This window comes from Sturnira hondurensis, unplaced genomic scaffold, assembly GCF_014824575.4.
Source record: "Sturnira hondurensis isolate 20B ecotype Veracruz unplaced genomic scaffold, ASM1482457v3 Scaffold0002597, whole genome shotgun sequence".
Taxonomy (NCBI): Eukaryota; Metazoa; Chordata; class Mammalia; order Chiroptera; family Phyllostomidae; genus Sturnira; species Sturnira hondurensis.
This window is the reverse complement of record NW_028075228.1, coordinates 2,337,969-2,356,491: the sequence shown is the minus strand read 5'-3', so window position 1 is coordinate 2,356,491 and position 18,523 is coordinate 2,337,969. Positions and strand designations below refer to the sequence as shown.

Genomic DNA, 18,523 nt, shown 5'->3' with positions numbered 1-18,523 from the left:
TTCCAGGTCACACAGGTCACACCCCAGGGAGCTGGCAGGGGCTGAGCCTCATGAGAAGGTAAAGGCAAGTAGAAGGAGGGGCACACTGGCTCTGGTCCTTCCCCTGAAGCTGGGGCCCACGCTCTGCTCTGCCAGAGGCAAGCATTCTCACTTGTTTTTTCTTAAATAGGTAATGAATGGGATGTTGGCCCCCATCTGAAAACTAAGATCCTACATTCTCATTGTTGAGAAGATACTTAAGACCACAAAAAAGCACCAGGTGGTAATTCAAAGCCCAATTTTGACCCCAATTATACAAATGAAAAATGGGCTCTTGCCACCCACTGTGGAGCAGGCACCAGCCAGTGTGTGAGCACAACACGGCGCCTGCAGGGAGGGACCCCGCTACCGCGGCAGGCACTACGCAGCAGCACTTCGTGGGGATGGTGGGGAGCTGCCCTCCACCTTTCCTTCCTCTCTGTCACTTTGCAAATGACAGACTTGAGCCCAAGGGGAGAGGAACAGAGAATGGGTCCACCACCTCCTCCCCAAGGCTGAAGGAGCAGTCCAGTCTGGAAGCTTCGGGTGTGCTGGATCACCAAAAGAGCCCCAAGAACAGCCAATGGCAGGAAGGGGGTGAACCACCCAGCCAAGAGCTACTTGACTTTCCACGTAGTAAGAAAACCCATGCAGGCAGTTGGAGGGCTCCTCCTGATGATTTTTAGCAGTCAAAAGTCAACCTCCAGGTTGATGCCATGTGGTCAATCGGAACATTTATCTCCTGCTTTTATAGAAAGGAATCCCTCCGCAAAGCACAAATGTTCCAGTTTTAGGAGAACAGAAATGTGCTTCTCGTGGGCACTTCACATTCAAAGTGCTGCCTGCTGTGTGGGTGGTCCACCCTCAGCCTAGCCCTGCCCTGCAGGCCCCACCAGGGCTTTTGGGGCTGCAGGGCCACACAGAAGACAACCTTGGCAGTGGCCTTGTTCCAAATCCAGTTTATTTTGAATCATACCAGTGATACCGAGGAAGACAACCGTACTCAGTCTAGCCACTGGCCCAGCCTGGTGGCTCATGCAGAGTCATCAAAGAAAGCTTTTGCCATGGCGTGGGCGACCTTTAGTACTCTCTTCTCCTTTGCATCTGGCCCAGCGTCGTCTCGGGCAAGCCTCACCCAGTACTGCTCAGTCCTAGGCAGGTAGTCTGCAAACTGCTCACCAGGCGTCACCAAGGGGTGCTGTGGTTCTTTCATGGGGAAGGAGAAGAAGAAGCACACTCAGCTGAGGAAGCAGGCCTGGGTCAGGCAGTGCAGGCCGCCTGCTCGGGGCCCAGCTGAGTGAACACACTCACACCTGCCTTATGCAAACACTGCCGACTGGCGCTGCTCAAACAGCAAGCTGCTTCTACAAGCTGCAGGTGTGAATGTCTTTTTTAAAAACTCAGGCTTGCCTGCAGAGCACATCTACAAAGCAGTCACATTCTAACCCACTCACCCCCATCCTCCTCGCTGCTGTCCTCGTCCTCCTGGTCCTCCTCTTCCTGGTCCTCCTCTCCGCCCTCAGCGCCCTCGGCCGCATCGCTGTCCTCGTCCGAGTCGGTCTCCTCCAGCCACTCCTGAGTTTCTTTAGAGCGAAACGCACATCCACCGAGTGTCAATGCACCCAGAGCCGGGGGACCAAGGCCGGGCGCTCCTGAGGAGCCCCCTTCTCACTGAAAAAACTTGACCTGAAAGCAAGCCGCCTGCCCCCACCATGTCACAACACACTGTTTCCCTGGACCCTAACAGATGGCGAGGATGAGACTAGCTATCCCAGAAAACCCGTCTCAGAGTTTTCTCCACCCTCACTCTGCCGTAAGAAACAAATCTTATACCAGCCGTTTTTATACCTTCTTCTACATGTGTGGATTTCAACTCAATTTTTAGTCTCAGATCTCAAAGAAACGAGTTGTGACTTAAGAACTGAGCACTGTATCACTGGCGCCAGCCTGCGGTACAGTGTGAAAGTGAAGGAATGCTGCGGCTTGGATCCGAGAGCAAACGGGGCCCAGAGGTTCAGGTCAGACAGGAAAGGGCCTGCCAGGTCTCTCTGTGTGCCCACAGCAGGCTGCTGGCAATGGGGAGAATCCACAGGCAAACCTGCTTTGCAACTGTGTACCTGTGAGCAGTGCCGGAGAGGTCTGAGGCTCACGGGAGTGGTGTCAAGAGTGAGCCTGTGTCCTGGAAGGAAACCAGCCCGCTCCCCCAGTGCCCAGAGTAGGATGGTGTGCGGAGCAGGGGCCTCCTCCCTGGGGCCAGGGCCTGCCCTCACGTGAACAGCCAGAGAGCACATGGCCCACTGGCACAGGGTGGATCTGGGTGGCACTCGGGGGCACACTTGATGAAGACACTGTCGGGGTGTTCTCACCCCCAGCCCGAGGAAGAGCTTACCCCACGACAGCTCACCTGGACCCGCCTCCACCAGGACAGTCCACTCATCCATCTTATGCAGGTCAAGGCAGTACAAGTCGTTGAGGGTGACCTGGCGGCTGCCGGTCTCAAACATGCCGCCATAGAGGTAGAGACGGCCGTGCTTCACAGCCAGCATGGCATTGGAGCGGGGGCAGGGTTCCACCGAGGAGCTGCCTGCTTCCTCAGGGCTGTCATCCTCACCCAACCGTGGCTGTTCTGATGGGCCCGGGGCAACGAGCACCTGCTTAATGGTGACCACAGTCCCATCCTCTGAGACCACCTCTCTGACCACCTCCAGCGGTGCCTGGGCACTGGCCTCCGCACACTCCTGCTGGTCAGCACCCTCGGGCCCTGCTTTTGTGGCCCGCCTGCGCTTCCTCTTCTCCCACTTGGGTCCCTGTTGACGAAAAGCAGAACAGCCCCCTTTAGCACTAGACAGTGTGGCCTCGGAGCTCCGCAGTGTGTGCGATCACCACCCGCCCCTTGTGCAGGCAGGCAGCTGGAGGGCTGCACTCCCATTCCACCCACCGGGGGGGCGCCTCCACCCAGTGTCACCCCTCAGAGGCGGTGGGAGGAGCTGGTGAGCGCAGGATCAGGCCCTCACGCTCACCTGACTCTCAGCAGAGGCACTGGGGCCTCACCCGGGGCTGAGCCTCTGCCAAAAGGAACGGCTGCCCTCCCTCGGCCTCAGGCCCTCACCACATCAGCCTGAGACCCAAAGACCCTGGGGGTCCCACTACTGGAACAGGGCCCACATGTGCCTCTGGTGCACAGCAGGGACAGAGGGGATCAGTCTCCTGCTTCCAGTGACAGCTCACAGAGCCGCACAGGAGGACCTGCGGACCTGGGTGTCTCAACACCTGGCCCAGGAGGCAGAACCAGCTGACAAAACCACGCAGCCTCTGCCCACTGCCACCTAGGGAGGTGACAGCCAGGTGCCCTGAGTTAGGCCTTATGTCTGGTATACAACACACCATGGAGACTGCTTTGGAACCCAACTCTACCTTCATCTGTCCCTCAAACCAGCGGTTCTTGGTGGCATCATAGAAGTATAGGTCATTGAGGAAGTCGCCTTCCAGGCTCTCCTCCTCTTCCTCATCACAGACACCCCCGAAGAGCAGCGTCTGGTGGTTTGGTGCCATGGCCACAGAAAAGCCAGACCTGGGGGTGGGCCTGGCACCCGAAGGGTTAATCCGGGTCCACACCCATTTGCCTGTCACAGGAGAGCAGGAAGGAGGTAAGATGTAGGAATGGAAGGGCACCAAGGGCCAGCCAATCACATGAATGTTCCCAGAACCCCCAGTGACCAGGATAGATGAAAAAATGGAAGACTGTGGCTAAAAATACAAGTTTTGCTCCCTCTGTAGAAAAAACACAATTCAATAACCCACCCCAAGCTTAATTCTCCCTGAAGTTCAGTTTATATCAAACTTCAACGCAAGGGTCACCTTTTTCAAAAACCCTTCAAACACTGCCCCCTGGGGACACTTTCCAGCTGCAGATGGGGCTAGGGGTGAGACGAGGCACGGAGGGGGGCACCTTCCAGCCATGGAGGGAGGCAGGGATGAGGCACTGCGTGGAGGCAAGCAGGCCCAGTGCTTGGAGAAGCCCTCGCCGCACCCTGGCCTTCATGAGGGCCCTCACTCCACCCGCCCTCCCTGCTACGCAGGTGCAGGGCCGTGGCTCCAGGCCTACAGGCCCTCCTACAGGCAACACCACCTTTCTGTCTTCCTCGGGCTTGTGTCTAATTCCGTGATCACCCTCGAAATGTAACCTAGCATAAAACGTGGGGGTAAATTTTCCACCACATCTAGAAAAAGGAAGTGAGCTATTCCCTCTCACAAACATTAAAAAAACTTAACAGAAGTAGCAAGTGGGAAACACTCTACTGTGTCCTGCCTACATATCCTCCGTCACCGCCCAGCAAATGGTGACTCCAGGCTGCGCTCATCAGTGGGCTCTGAGATTGGTTCACTACCACGAGCCTTGCAATGCTTGGAGGAGACAGAAAAGGACACACATCAGAGTGCCCTGCACATAGCCAGGTAAGACATACTTGTGTGCCACCCATATATGAGCATGCGTCAGCTCATGGTGCACCACGTTCTTCTCACCGGAGGTCAAGGGCCTGATGGCCAGGATGCTGGGAGCAACACACAAGCTTGGGTCTCCCTCTCTGGAACACAGTCCAGCTTTCAAGTTCAAGTCCACGGAGGTATAAACTGAGCAAGTTGCTATACAGCTCTAAACCTAAGTTGCCACTTGAAAATGCAGATGTCCTCATTGGTCATGCAATAAGTTGGCACCTGAGAGGTGCCTGGGTAGGAATATTTATAAAGCCTTGGCTTGCAGAATTTTAAAGCAGAAAAGAGATAAAGGGGACTTCCGCCAAGATGGAGGCGTAGGTGGAAACACTGTGCCTTCTCCCACAACCAAGTTTGAATACAACAAAGGTTTAGTAAACAAAGACGCAGCCAAAGAACAGAAAACTGAACTATATGGAAGTCCGACAACAATGAACCGTTCAACGGGGACAGTAAGAGGGGCGGAGCCAGCAGCAGAGCAGGGTCGGGCAGGAAGGATCTCCCAACCCAGGGGACCCAGGGGACCAGGCGACCCAGTCACACAGGCAGCCGGGGTAGCATCGTGGAACCAGCGAGGGTGCAGGGCAGGCTGAGCACGGTCACACATTCACGCGCAGATAAACCAGCAGAGGTATGAACAGTGAGACGGACCCCCGAAGGCCCCAGCAGCGAACCCAGTGAGGGTGCAGGGCAGGCTGACCGCAGTTGCACATTCGCGCGCGCAAATAAACCAGCAAAGGAGTGACCAGTGAGACAGACGGCGTGGCCCTGGCAGTGGGAGGAGGCAGAGGGGACCGTCATTGACTTCCTTTGACCCAGCCCCCACATACAGTGTCACAACCCAGTGACTGAATGGCCCCGCCCTGGTGAACACCTAAGGCTCCGCTCCTCATGCATAATAGGCACGAACAATCCAAAATATGGCTCAAGAAGAACTCAAAGCCCCAGAGCCGATAACTCTAAGTGACCAGGAAATAGCAAACCTCTCAGAAGCACAGTTCAAGACACTGTTTATCAGGATGCTCAAAGAACTGGTAGATTATAGTCACAAATTAGAGGAATATATGAAGGCTAAATTAATTGACATGAAGGGAAATGCACAGGAAACCAACAGTGATGGAAAGGAAACTGGGACTCAAATCAATGGGAGTGGACCAGAAGGAAGAAAGAAACAATCAAACAGAAAAGAAGGAAGAAACAATAATTTAAAAAAATGAGGAGAGGCTTAGGAACCTCCAGGACATCTCTAAACATTCCAACATCCAAATTATAGGGGTACCAGAAGGGGAAGAGGAACAGCCACAAGTGGAAAACTTATTGTAACAAATAATAAAGGAGAACTTCCCCAGTCTGGCAAAGGAAATAGACTTCCAGGAAATCCAGGAAGCTCAGAGAGTCCCAAAGAACCTGGACCCAAGAAGCAACACACCAAGGCACATCATAATTACATTAGCCAAGACCAAAATGAAGGAGAGAATCCTAGAAGCAGCAAGAGATAAGGGGACAGTCACCTACAAAGGAGTACCCATCAGACTGTCAGCAGATTTCTCAAAAGAGACCTTACAGGCAAGAAGGGGCTGGAAAGAAGTATTCCAAGTCATGAAATCCAAAGGCCTACAGCCAAGATTGCTTCATCCAGCAAAACTTTCATTTAGAATGGAAGGACAGATAAAGTGCTTCTCAGATAAGATCAAATTCAAGGAGTTCATCATCACCAAGCCCTTATTACATGAAATGTTAAAGGGACTTATATAAGAAAAAGAAGATGAAAAATATGAACAGTGAAAGGACAGCAAACTCACAGTTATCAACAACCACACCTAAAACAAAAGGAAACCAAGAGGACAGCTACATCAGGAGCAGAACCATAGACATGAAGAACACATGGAAGGTTAGCAACAGGGGAGTGGGAGGAGGAGAAGGGGGAAGAAGGTACAGAAAATAGCATAGATGGTAGGTAGAAAATAGTTAGGGGGGAGGGCAAGAATAGTAGGGGAAATATAAATCTAAAGAACTTGAGACATGTGGTCATAAACTAAAGGGGGGGAATGGTGGGGGAGGGGTGTGCAGGGTGGAGGGGAATGAAGGGGGGGAATAGAACAACAACTGTAATGGTATAATCAATAAAATATATTTTAAAAAAAGAGAGATAAAGGTATTCTGTACAACAGTCCCTCATTCTGCAGAAGACAGGTCTCGCGGGTAGATGAAATAATGCACTAGAGGTCACAAAGCAGGCCTAGATCATCCTGGATCCCTTGGGTCCAGTCCAGTCCTCTCATCACAAGACCCACGTCACAGAAATTAACCACAGCCTTGCTTTTTGTAAAGGAGCTTTAAAAAGAGAACGCTGGGAATGTCAACCGCACGGTAAGCCTTCCAGAAGTCTACAACCTGACTGATCCTGAGCAAGAACAGGAGAAATGACCAGAAGGCTGTGGTTCCCACTCTCTAATGAAGGGGAGTTCTCGGTCTGGCAGTGTTTTCAGCCCCTGCAGAGGGTCTCACCCTCACCCGCTTCTGCTGTGTGGACACGCGGACAGCAGAGGTTATTCACAGTGCCCGGCCTGGCCTGCTTGGGGCGAGGACAGCTTGTCCACAGTTCCGGGCAGCACACAGGAGGCTGACCACCAGCCCCACATCCACCAGGGCAGCTGGGCTGGTTTCTCTGCCCCGCCTTCGTAGCAACACGCAGGCCGCCCACGGGCCCACCCTCTCACACGGTACACGAACCTTCTCTCCCTTCTTCAGACTTCAGCAGGAACATATCCGAATGCTGGGTGCCTCTGTCCACATCTTTCCTGACTCTCTGCAAAGGAAACGGGGAGTCGTGTTAGGACTAGTAGGGCACCAGCCACAAGACCTAAGAGTAGATTCTAAATTTTAAAAATCTGCCATTCTAACCACCACGATCATGCCAGAAACACTCTGCTGCTCTTCCTTACTACAGCATCCTGTGGCTTCCGCAGCAATCCTGCTTGAAGTGGATGGGGGCTCTGATGGAGACCCCGTGGGACTGCTAATGATATCACGATACAGCCACCCCTCCATTTTTTGTCCCTGCATATCTTCGGTTCCCATCATTCAAATCACATGATGAGGGCCTCACTGCGAGGATCAAATTAATGCTGCAGAAGCCAGCCACTACTCATGTGAAAACTTCCCTGAGCTTTTAAAACAAGCTCTGGTGTCTGAACGCAGGGTCTTCAGCTTCAAATCAGTGTGGTTAGCTGGCCAGATCAGACACCTCATTCTCCACTGTCCCCAGGCCTCACGCCGGAGCTGTTGCCCAAACACTCAGCAAATAATATCCTGGATGGAAGGATCTCAGTAAATCTTAACTTCTTTGTATTTGTACTTTAAATTCCCTACTTCAACAAAATTTTAATTTCACAATAGCTGTGCATGTACAGAAATATTCAGAAGATGGTACCAAGGATTCCCACCGACCCCGCACCCAGGTCCTCGACAGTTAACACCTTACCCTAGCGGGGCTCACCCGTCATAATTAATGAACCAATAGACAAACCGCTATTAACTGTGACAATTCTTTATTTAGATTTCCTTACATCCCCCCACTGTCCTTTTCTGTTCTAGGACACCATGCTACACTTAGTCATCATGGACCCTCTGATTCCTCCGGGCCTGATAGCTTTTAGTCTTGCCTTGTTTCTGATGGCTGTGGCAGTTTGAGGAGGGAGGGCCAGGTGCTTTGCAGAGTGCTGGTTTCTCCGGACTGCACAGGGCTGTGGGGTCTCCGGGGGTGGGTCCCAGAGGTGCAGCACCCCCCTCATCACATCACATCAAGGATGCATGCTGTCACTCACCATCACTTATCACCCCCCACCCCCCCACCAACTTTCCACACTGTCCTCTTCAAGGGGACACCACTTTGAAGCCCCCACTTACAGAGAGGGAAGTCACGCCCCGCCTCTCAGAGGGCGCACTGTCTACCCGATGTCTGTGGAACGCTGCACTGGAGCTTTGTCCCCTCCTCCAACTTACCCACTCAACCACTCATCTGTACCATACGGACCATGGTTAGTTACACTGCACATGGGGCAGCAATCCAGCATCACTGCACTCTGTTGCTGATGCGGTTCCAGCTTTGGCCACTGGGAACTCTTTCAGTTGGCTCCTGGTTCCTTTGACACACCCCATCAGTGTGGGTTTCTTACAAATATTTTCTTAGGATCTAGCACCGTAAGATGCTCCAGACTCACCTTGTATATTTCTTGCCCTAGTCCTAGAATTGGCCACTTCTCCAAGGAGTCCTGGCTCTTTCTACAGCAGGGGGTGTCAGAAACTATGATCTGAGCTCACTGCATTGCGCACTCACTGCTGCTGGGTACAGTGCATCTTGGACCGCTCAGCTGACAAAGCCAGAAAATGTATACGCATAATTCTTTTTAACTAATGAGCATGTGTTGTATACACTATAAGGAAGGAGGGAAGCTAGTCCCCTTTTGGAAACAAAACAAACAGTCCAATTGTCCATGTATTGGACATGTGATCTGAATACCCTAAAACCAGGGAGGTTCAACAAGACTCACACGTGGGAAACAGCTGGAGTCTTGGGAAATGAAAACTGGCGCAAGTCCCTCGTTTTCCTTCTGGGAATATCTGCACGATTCAAGTGGTGCCATTTCTGCATGTTATACCGTTACTGAGACTAGATATTCTTCTCTTTTTCTAGCAGGGAACACTGAGGAATGGCTGCCACCCATGCCTGCCCACCCTTCCAGACTGAAAGACCCTGCGTTATTAGGGACTAGTTTCACACCAGGGGCCTCTCCCACTGGGGGGCAGAGAAGGAACTCGGTGACATCTCTGCCTGTCATTCTTGTCATTAGAAACTCAGACAACAGCTGTGCTTCAGCCAAACCCTCCCTGGCCTTGTACTGTCACGGCACCTGCCAACATTAGCTGTACTATTTTGCTGACAGCAATGACTGCTTCTCAGAACCAACAGGCTTTTATGCCAGAACACCTAAACACACCCTCCTCAAGGCCCTGATAGCCAGAACCCTTCCTAAGAAGGGCTACTAGTTCACCCACATCCACAGCCTCCAGAGTGACCGCCAGGAACAGCTCTGGCTGAGGGACGAGGATGCCACACCCTGCCAACAGGAGCTGACTAGTTAACAAGTCAGCACACCCCAGCAACTTCCTAACTGCTCCTTCCTAGCAATTTCTTTTCTTGGAGAGTTGTGACTTCCCCAAAATCCAATCTCCTTGTTCTCAAAGGGAACAAGAGCTGCCTTGTATTATTATTATTATTCTCTTATTGTAGATCACCTGTGCCAGATTCTTTCTATTCCTTCAAATCACACCGGCTTTAACTGAACCCAGTTAGTCTTTTCACTGGATTAAACTGTACTAGAAGAGAAAACAGAATTCGCATGAATTTTTGGAGATGCCAAATTTCCATGTCACGAGTCGAAGCTCTGAAGAGGGTCCAGCCTTTCTGTAAGGATGAGCCTCCTCCTGTAAGCAGCTCTGGAGACTGACGTGTCAGTCTCACAGCAGTAACCCAGGCCTTCACTCTGCAGAGCAGAACTATTCCTCCACTCACACATTTCTGTCTTAGACAGTATTAATGGAATCCAAAGACATCTGAGAGGGAGATGTGTATCAAGTGTCACAACATCAAGTTGAAAAAAACCTCACTGTCTCTGAAACCATCCAGCATCTCTGTGAGGCCCCAGAGATCTGCACTGGGCTGCACACACCACCCTCCCCTACCCAGGCGCAGGCTGTGCCCTTGCAGCCCGCACCCGAGCTCCGTGCCCGGGTCCTTGAACCAGCAGCTCCAGCTCCCTCAGTCTTAGACTCCGAGATGGACTCATTTCAACTGTCATGGGCACAGACACCCCAGGCCGCCCCCAGACTCCCATTTTCAGTGCATCCAGTCCTTGGGAAAGGTGGCAACAGCTCTGACACGAGCAAAGGCCCCACACTCTGGAGAACCAAACTCACACCCTTGCTCTCTGGGGCATTCCAAAGTTCATCCCCAAAGGGCAGAGGAGGTTCTGTAGAAAGTAGCTGTAACCTGGCCAGGATTCAAACATAACAAAAAGCCTGAAAGAGAGACGCTAGCTTCAAGTTACCTGCTCTTCCAGGGCCATCCAGAGCAGCCTCACAACACATCCAAATCAGGGCCTGTGCGAACACAGAAAGCCCCAGTCCTGAGAGCTAAGAAACAGCCACACGCGAACAGTGAGGGCAGGAGGCCCGCCGGCCTGGCAGTTCTATTCCAGCTACCCGACGGAAACAGCCCGGTCTGCATGTGTGCTCAAGACATCTTCACAGCAGGCAAGGACTGGCTCCGGGCCTCCCCCTCACTCGTGGTTTCACTTTCCCCCCATTTTCACTCAAGCTGTAGTCAACAAAAACAAACAATTCACATTTTTAAACCGCAAGTCGTTATGAAATAGCACGATGAAACCTTGTGCCGTCCCACTAAAGACGTGAATCACTCCTCTGATGTCTCCACCCCGTACCTGCTTCCTGCCCATTGGTCAGTCACTAATCAAATCGGTTATCAAATCGACTGTGATGGTATCAGTGTGTATTCAAGTCACCCTTATGTGCTTACTAATGCCCAAAGCGCAGGGGCAGGGAGGCCAGCAATTCAGATATGCCAGCGAGAAGCCACGTGTCCATTCATTGAAAAGGTGAGCGTTCCTAACTTAATAAGAGAAAAAAACCTGTATGCTGAGGTTGCTAAGACGTACAGTAAGAACAAATCTTCTAACCATGAAACTGTAAAGAGGAAAAAGAAATTCATGCTGCTTTTGCCATCGTACCTCAAACTGCAAAAGTTAAGGCCACAGCACATGTAAGTTAGTTAAGGTGGAGAAGGCATTCAATTGGTGGGTGGAAGACATGAACAGAAAAATGTGCTGCAACTAAGGACAACGCGCTGTGCCAGGAAGCACTGAGCCTGCAGAAAGACTCCAGCAAGGAATCCCCTGAACTCAGGGACACCAAGCTGTTCGCCGCCAAGTCACTGAATGGTAGGATTCAAGCATTGGTCTGGACTGAAAAATATAAAAATGACTGGAGAAAGAAAGAGCAAACATTCATACATTTACTACAGTACTTTGTTAGAACTCTCTTCTACTGTATTAGTTATCGTTGTTACTCTTTTACTGAATCTAATTTATAAATTAAACTCTATCACAGGCATGTGCATACGGGAAAAACGTAGTACACACAGGATCTGGTACTCTCCACGGTTTCCAGCACCCACTGGGAGTCTTAAAACACACTCGCCACACATAAGGAAACCGCTGTACTTTCAATTGCCATGGATCCCTCTTGGTTCATGGGTCTCGAGCAGTGTCGAGGTGGCAGACTGACTTGTGTCCCTTAGCCTGCCGACGTTATAGGCCAACTTCCAGCCACCCTCGGCACCCTGGCCAACTGGAGGTCAGATTCATCAACTTATCAGAATTTCATCCTGGTTCCTCCAAATGGCAGCAGTTTTTCAAAACCAGGCACGGTGATGGGTGAGGTCCCCAGCGGGACCATTCATGAAACACAGAAACCACAGGGAGGTTGTTCTTTCTGACGCCGCATGATTGAAGACCCTACTTTGCAGCCTGCTCTGAGACGGTTCCAAGGCCCTGTCACTGGACAATGTGCTCCGCAGGCTATCAGCCCACCGTGAAGGTCACCCAGCCGCCACCCTTGCCAGGTGGTGATACCTGGTGAGGAGCAGCTCTGTCATCAGGAGGCTCCCTGTGAAAGACGCCCCAAAAAAGACTGGAGCAGACTACTGTCACTTACTCCACGCCTGCTGTCTGCTTAGACTAATCACTTATTAATATTTCACAGAACTCACAACCCAAATTTTTCACTCCTTCTCATCAGTCCCCCCCCCACACCACCACCACCATAAATCCAAACAGACAAGCCTTCCACTGCAATCCAAACGCCACAGACCTGGAGTAAGTGGACTCGGATTAGCCACCTGGCTAGTTCATGTGGTGAGCTGGAGCAAAGCAGGCACCAAGAACTAGGCACTGTTTCAGTTAAAGTTGCAACAGCCTGACAAGGTCCACTCTGTGCTCATCACCCTGGTTTCCTCCATGAAGCATGGGCCGTGATAAAGCATGGGGTCTGGGCACTCCGCCCAGCCTCCAGCCACTACGGTCTGTCTCTCCGGACCCTCCTGTCAAACACCTAGCTGAGGGGGGGCAGGCCACCGCTGAGAAAACGCGTCAAGTTTTCTCCTTCCAGAACAAAGGCCGACTGCTCACTGGGGTGGGTGGGGGTATGGAAGAGGGTGGGCACAGGATACCTCCCTGCCACAGCTGCCCTGCCCCCCGCCCCCACCCCCTCCGCAGCCTGCTCAGTCACCAAGTCGAAGGGCTCATTTCATCTGGAGGAACTGAGAATTAAGTAAGAATTAAAACTACATGAGATGGCAGACATCGACCAGAAAGCCTAAAAGTAAAAAGTGTGACATCGGCAAAAAAACCGGACGAACTGGTGTTGTACAACAAATACTAGCCTGCGTGAATGTGCAATGTGGCGGAATCTCAAAACATGCTGAGTGGAAGGACGCTTCCTCTAAAGAACACATGTTGTATGACTGTATCTGTCCGAGGTTCCAAAACAGGCAAATTGAACATACGGTGGGAAAGGCAAGAAGAGTCCTTGCCTCTGGAGGGTGGTGAGGTCAGGGGGTGGCCAGGGCGGGCACGGCAACCAAGGTGCACAGGTGCACACATCTGTCATAAGCAAAGAGTACGCACTCAAATTGTGTGCAATTCACTGCAGGTATCTGAAAAGTTGAACAGTGAACTCTGCTCAACAACATATGCATTCTGGTATTCAGGGGGAGATGCACAGCTGTCTCTGCACTTGTCTCCAGAGTACATAGACAATGTGTGCACAGCAGTATAGATGTGAACAAATATGTAATAAAACAAGTACAGTGAAATAGCAATAGCAGAATCTAGGTGGAAAGATATATAGTATTCACTAATTCTTTCTAGTCAACGAATGTTGGGAAATTTTCAAAAAAAAAAAGAAGAAAAACCCTACAATGCAGTACCAGTGCACCCTCTCGGGGCCAGACCCGCCCACGCGTTGCTGAGGCGCAGGTGAGCACCAGTGAGAGGAATGCTGGTGGGCAGGACGCTGTGAGGGGCACACTGTGTGGGGGCCACAGCCAGCAGGGGACCCCCTAAGTGCTGTCCAACCTTCTGGTGTCTCTGGGCCACACGGGAAGACGAGTTGTCTTGGGCTGCACATTAAATACACAAACACTAATGAAAACTGATGGGGACAAAAAAGGTTTCACGTAAATGTATGATTCCGTGTTAAACCGCACTCACTGCCGCCCTGGCCCCCCGCGGCCCACAGGCTGGGAGCCCTGCAACAGCGTGCGCACAGGGAGATGCGCACAGGATGCTGCGCCAGCAGGTTGGCGCTGCCTGCAAGTGAGAAAAGAAAAGGCCCATTCGCAGTAGAAAGGAGACACAAGTGTGGTATACTACAGTGGAATGACATATGGCCTGAGGCCCCCACAAACCAAATTATTCACATTGCAGCGTTTTTCAGGCATGTAGATTAGAACATAATCTAGAGTAGATTAACGCCATCTCTGTCCATCTCCAAGTCAATAAAAAGAATCATTTATATGAAACTATATGCAGTAAGTTATTATTGGTGAAACTGAAAAGGCAACAGACAGAAGTTACTGTACTTTCCTGCACACCACACCTTACCTGTTTCGAGTAGCCCCCATAAACGACGATGCTGCCCTGGGGAGTGACAGACATCTGGCAGCCCGATCTGGGTGTGGGGCCAGTCCCCGAAGGGGACAGCTTGCTCCACGCGAAGGTGTCCAGGTTAAAGGCGTACACATCATTGTAATAGATGTAATCTCTGGTTACAATAAATAAAGTCACACAAACAAAAACATGGTGACATTAAAAAGCAGACCTAATTTAAAGTTAAGTTTTCCACCATTTGTACTGTCAGTTTAATTAAAATTTAAATTCATGACAGGACAGAAAGTATATGAGTTTGCATTTGAACATAAAAAATAATTGTAGACCACAGAAACATAGTAACTTGTCCAGATCTGAAAGTCTAAGACTGAAAGTTATACCACACTTCCTTTACATAGTTTATAAAATCACCATCTTGCAAATAATTACATTAGGTTACTATGCATGTAATTTTAAGTTTAACAATGAATTACAGACCTAAATGAATTCTCAGGATGGAGATATCTGCAGCTCGGCAAAAGCTGTGAAGATTGAGTGCGGGCCTGCGAACCAAAGGATCACAGTTCAATTCCCAGTCAGGGCACATGCCTGGGTTGCAGGCCAGTTCCTGGCAGGGGATGCATGAGAGGCAACCATACACTGATATTTCTCTTCCTCTCTCCTTCCCTTCCTCTCTAAAGATAAAAAAATAAAATATGTAAAAAAAAAAGAAGTTGAAAAGAAGCAACTTAAAAAAAAAAAGCTGCGACAAGACCCTGGACTGGGTGAAGAAATGGGACCAAGAAGGCCCAAAACTGAAAGATGGCAGAGGTTCAAATCCTTCAACTCCATCAGCACAGGCAACCACCACCAGGACATGGTTGAGGCATTCCAGGAGGTACCACAGCCCTGCCCTGTCTAATGCTCCTGGGACTTGAGTGACAAGGGACTCCAAATGCAGAGAAGGCCTTGCAGAGGGCACACAGGTGCAGGGAGAGCAGCTCTGCCCGACACACAGGAAGGATGCTGTGTCCAGACGTGGGGATTTTACAGATGGCCACAGGCCTCGGGTCAAATTTACACCCACAGACTAACAGACACTCTCCAGCTATTCAGAAGGGAGCGCTTAGAACTGGCCTTTAAAAGAAGCCATGAGGAAGCACACAGCTCCAACCCAGGCTGAATTTCTGTCCTGCACACTGCACTTTAGTACTCCGAGACTCGGCTCCACGGCAGAAGGACCACTGCGCCTGCCTACACCCCCAAACGCTGCGCAAAGCACAGCCTTTGAAACAGAACAGGCCGTCTGGTGGGCAACCACAAACCTCAACTTTCTGACCGGCAGCATGGTCAGATGCAGCCTTTGGTGGGTAGAACAGGGAGGTTTGTAGTTTTTAAAAGACTTCACCACATTCCACTGTTTCCTCAGATTTCCCACTGCAGATTTTCAGCAAAAACATCCTATTCTGAACATCCAGTCAACTGCTCTTCAGTTTTTAAAAGTCAAACTCACCTGTTTAATACAGACAGTGATGACACGGCTACTTGTTCTAGTGCCTTCATCATTTTGTTATGTTTGAAATACGTCATAAACAAGAATTCTAACCAAGTAACAGACGACAAAAGCTTTGAAAAAAGTTCTACTTTTGAAATGGCTGCAAATTACAAGCACTGTAAAACTGGATTCACATTATAACCTGGAGCACCAGGACAAGGGGCTGCCCTGTCCACAGTGGGTGCTGAATTAGCCTGCTGACAAAACCATGCATCCCCACGTCTGTACGTGACAGTTATTTTTTAATAAAAATGTTCCAAGAATAAAAACGACCATCCTTTGGGGATTAACTTTTAAACATAGCCCAGGCTCTCTTGTCCAAATGGCAACAACTAGCCAAACTCCTACTCAGCAGGTGGGCAGACCTGGGGCAGTGAGCCAGGCTGAGAGCAGGGGGACAGAACATAAGACCCACTGAAAATCAGCAATCTCAGGTTAAGGCCAAATTCTACTCCTTACCAGTTCTCTTGGTTTCCTCAACTTCCACTTGAGATACTGAAATAGCTTTAAGAGAATGTGTAAAAACCACCTGGTAAACTGCACCACAAGACATAAAACTGAAGATTTTTTATGCCCAAGTTACGCCTTTAAGGACATAAAATCATTTGTTTAATTTGAATTATACTTTTAAAATCCCACCCAAAAGCATTTAAGAATTTATATCTGTTTCTCAATTCATAAAAACCTTCTTTATTCATGAAAATGGAAGCGTTAATGGAGCCAAACTACACTACAATCCTCGGCTGAGGGTGTGGGAGTGGGAAAAAAATTACAGCACTCACTCCTTGCTCACCAAACGCCTCCTTCTTCACATGTGTGTGTGTGAGGGTTTCGTTTCATAAGCCAGTCATTATCAAAAAAAATTGTGCAAATGCATCTGTAATGTGACAAAGTGTCAATGGGGACTTCACAATGAACAAACTGATTTAAGTGTGCTATTTTTTAAAGGAGAGAGGAGAGCAAAAATTAGGCACTCAGAGAAAGATACCCATCCACCTTCTTTGACAAGGTCATGGTCAGAGAAAAAGCACTGCAAACATGGCCTTCACCAGGCATTAGTCTAGACATTTACTACCCAAATGCTACTGTATTACGATGGCCACATTCCTGTGGAATACTACTAACCTCTTCACCATATACCTTGTTTTTCTAGACTACACTAAGGATATTCAAGAGGGTATCCGTACAGACAACAGGCTTAAGACAATCAGGGGCCCACTAGGCTGGCCTGGGAAACCAGTGTGGTGTATACCAAGGTGACCATGACACTGGAGAAGTGAAGACCCCTCCACAGACACCACTGCAGAAGCTGCATTTTCCAATGAGGAGGCGTCCCCTGGCCAGCAACATCAGCATCACCTGCAAGTCTGCAGAAATGCAGATCCTCGGGCCCCAGGGCTACTGAGTTGGAAACCTGAGGTGGGCTCAGCAGCCAGAGTTTTGACCAGCCCTCCAGGGGATCCTGTACCAGGCTCAAGTCCAAGAATCCTGTGTTAAATAAGACTGACGACACCATCTGCAGGCTCGGTGCAAAATAAAAATATGAGGCCTACTCAATGACTGTTAAGAATTTCAGGACAGTAAGAGAGAGCAGTAAACCAAGCTCGGGCCTTCCTAAGTGTGGGGCCCTGGTTGGCTACTTGAGCTGCAAGCCCATGACGCTGGCACTGGTTTTAGGGGACAACAGCATTTTCCACACGCACTCAGAATAATTCTTCCCATAAAAAGTCCACTCCTTACTTCTCCAGGAAAGAAAACTCTTCCTGCTCCTGGCACTGACCTTGTACTCTCATGGAAGCCACCAAAAAGGATCAACTGTCTCTTCCAGGCTACCATCCGATGTCCACTCCGACCTGAAGGACCTCCCGGTGATCTGAAGTTAAAAAAACAACAACAAAAGACCACTCTTTAGACCAATTTCTGTTTTGCAAGCACTTACTGAGTACCATTTAATTTGACCAGGAGCTTTTTCAGACTTCAATGAGCTCCTTAAAAATGCTGAAAACATGAAACCCAACAATGGCAGGTTTTCTTTAATAGAGAGTAATGTTCGTGGTGTATTATCTGCTTACAAGCACATCTATGATGAAAATAAGACACAAACCTAGCCAACCTCCATATTTTTGAAAAGAGTGGGACCTCCTCAAGTAGAGCCTCCGGCAGGTCCTTCAGGAGGAGTCCAGGAGAAAGCGTTGTTATCACAGATGACAGGGACACGTGTGTCACTGTCCTGGAAGACCTTCCCTGAGACGGGCGCAGGGGCAGGAGGCCCTGTGCTGATGGCCCTGATTCTGTGTAGGCTTAAGCTGATGCAGGTGTTTGTGTCTTAGTTTTTAACAAAAAAATGTTTAAAAAGTAAAATAAAAATTAAAAACTTTTGGACTTCCGCCAAGATGGAGGCATAGGTGGAAACACTGTGCCTTCTCCCACAACCAAGTTTGAATACAACAAAGGTTTGGAGAAACAAAGACACAACCAAAGGACAGAAAATTGAATTATACGGAAGTCCGACTACATCTAACCGTTCAATGGGGACGGTAAGAGGGGCGGAGCCAGCAGCGAGCAGGGTCGGGCAGGACACGGCCCCCAACCCAGGCGCGTAGGCAGACGGGAACCAGTTGGGGTGCGGGGCAGACCACGGGCGCATATGCGCGCACAGTGAGACAGACCACGCAGGCCCCAGGGGGCGAGGGCTGACGGCGGTGGCACACTCGCGAGCAGTGGGACG

The 18,523-nt window shown here is 50.1% G+C and overlaps 1 protein-coding gene across 1 annotated transcript in view; it reads right to left on the bottom strand.

The window, feature by feature from the left end:
• Positions 1–957: 957 nt before the first annotated feature.
• KLHDC4 (kelch domain containing 4) overlaps positions 958–18,523 on the bottom strand; it is a 61,416-nt gene continuing 43,850 nt past the window's right edge. The window contains exons 6-12 of the mRNA XM_037040220.1: positions 17,576–17,668; positions 14,256–14,415; positions 7,246–7,321; positions 3,433–3,641; positions 2,423–2,825; positions 1,473–1,601; positions 958–1,224 (exon numbers count right to left, since the gene is read on the bottom strand). Coding sequence (XP_036896115.1) covers positions 1,052–1,224; positions 1,473–1,601; positions 2,423–2,825; positions 3,433–3,641; positions 7,246–7,321; positions 14,256–14,415; positions 17,576–17,668 — 1,243 coding nt within the window. The 3' untranslated portion in view covers positions 958–1,051. The remainder of the gene's footprint in view (positions 1,225–1,472; positions 1,602–2,422; positions 2,826–3,432; positions 3,642–7,245; positions 7,322–14,255; positions 14,416–17,575; positions 17,669–18,523) is intronic.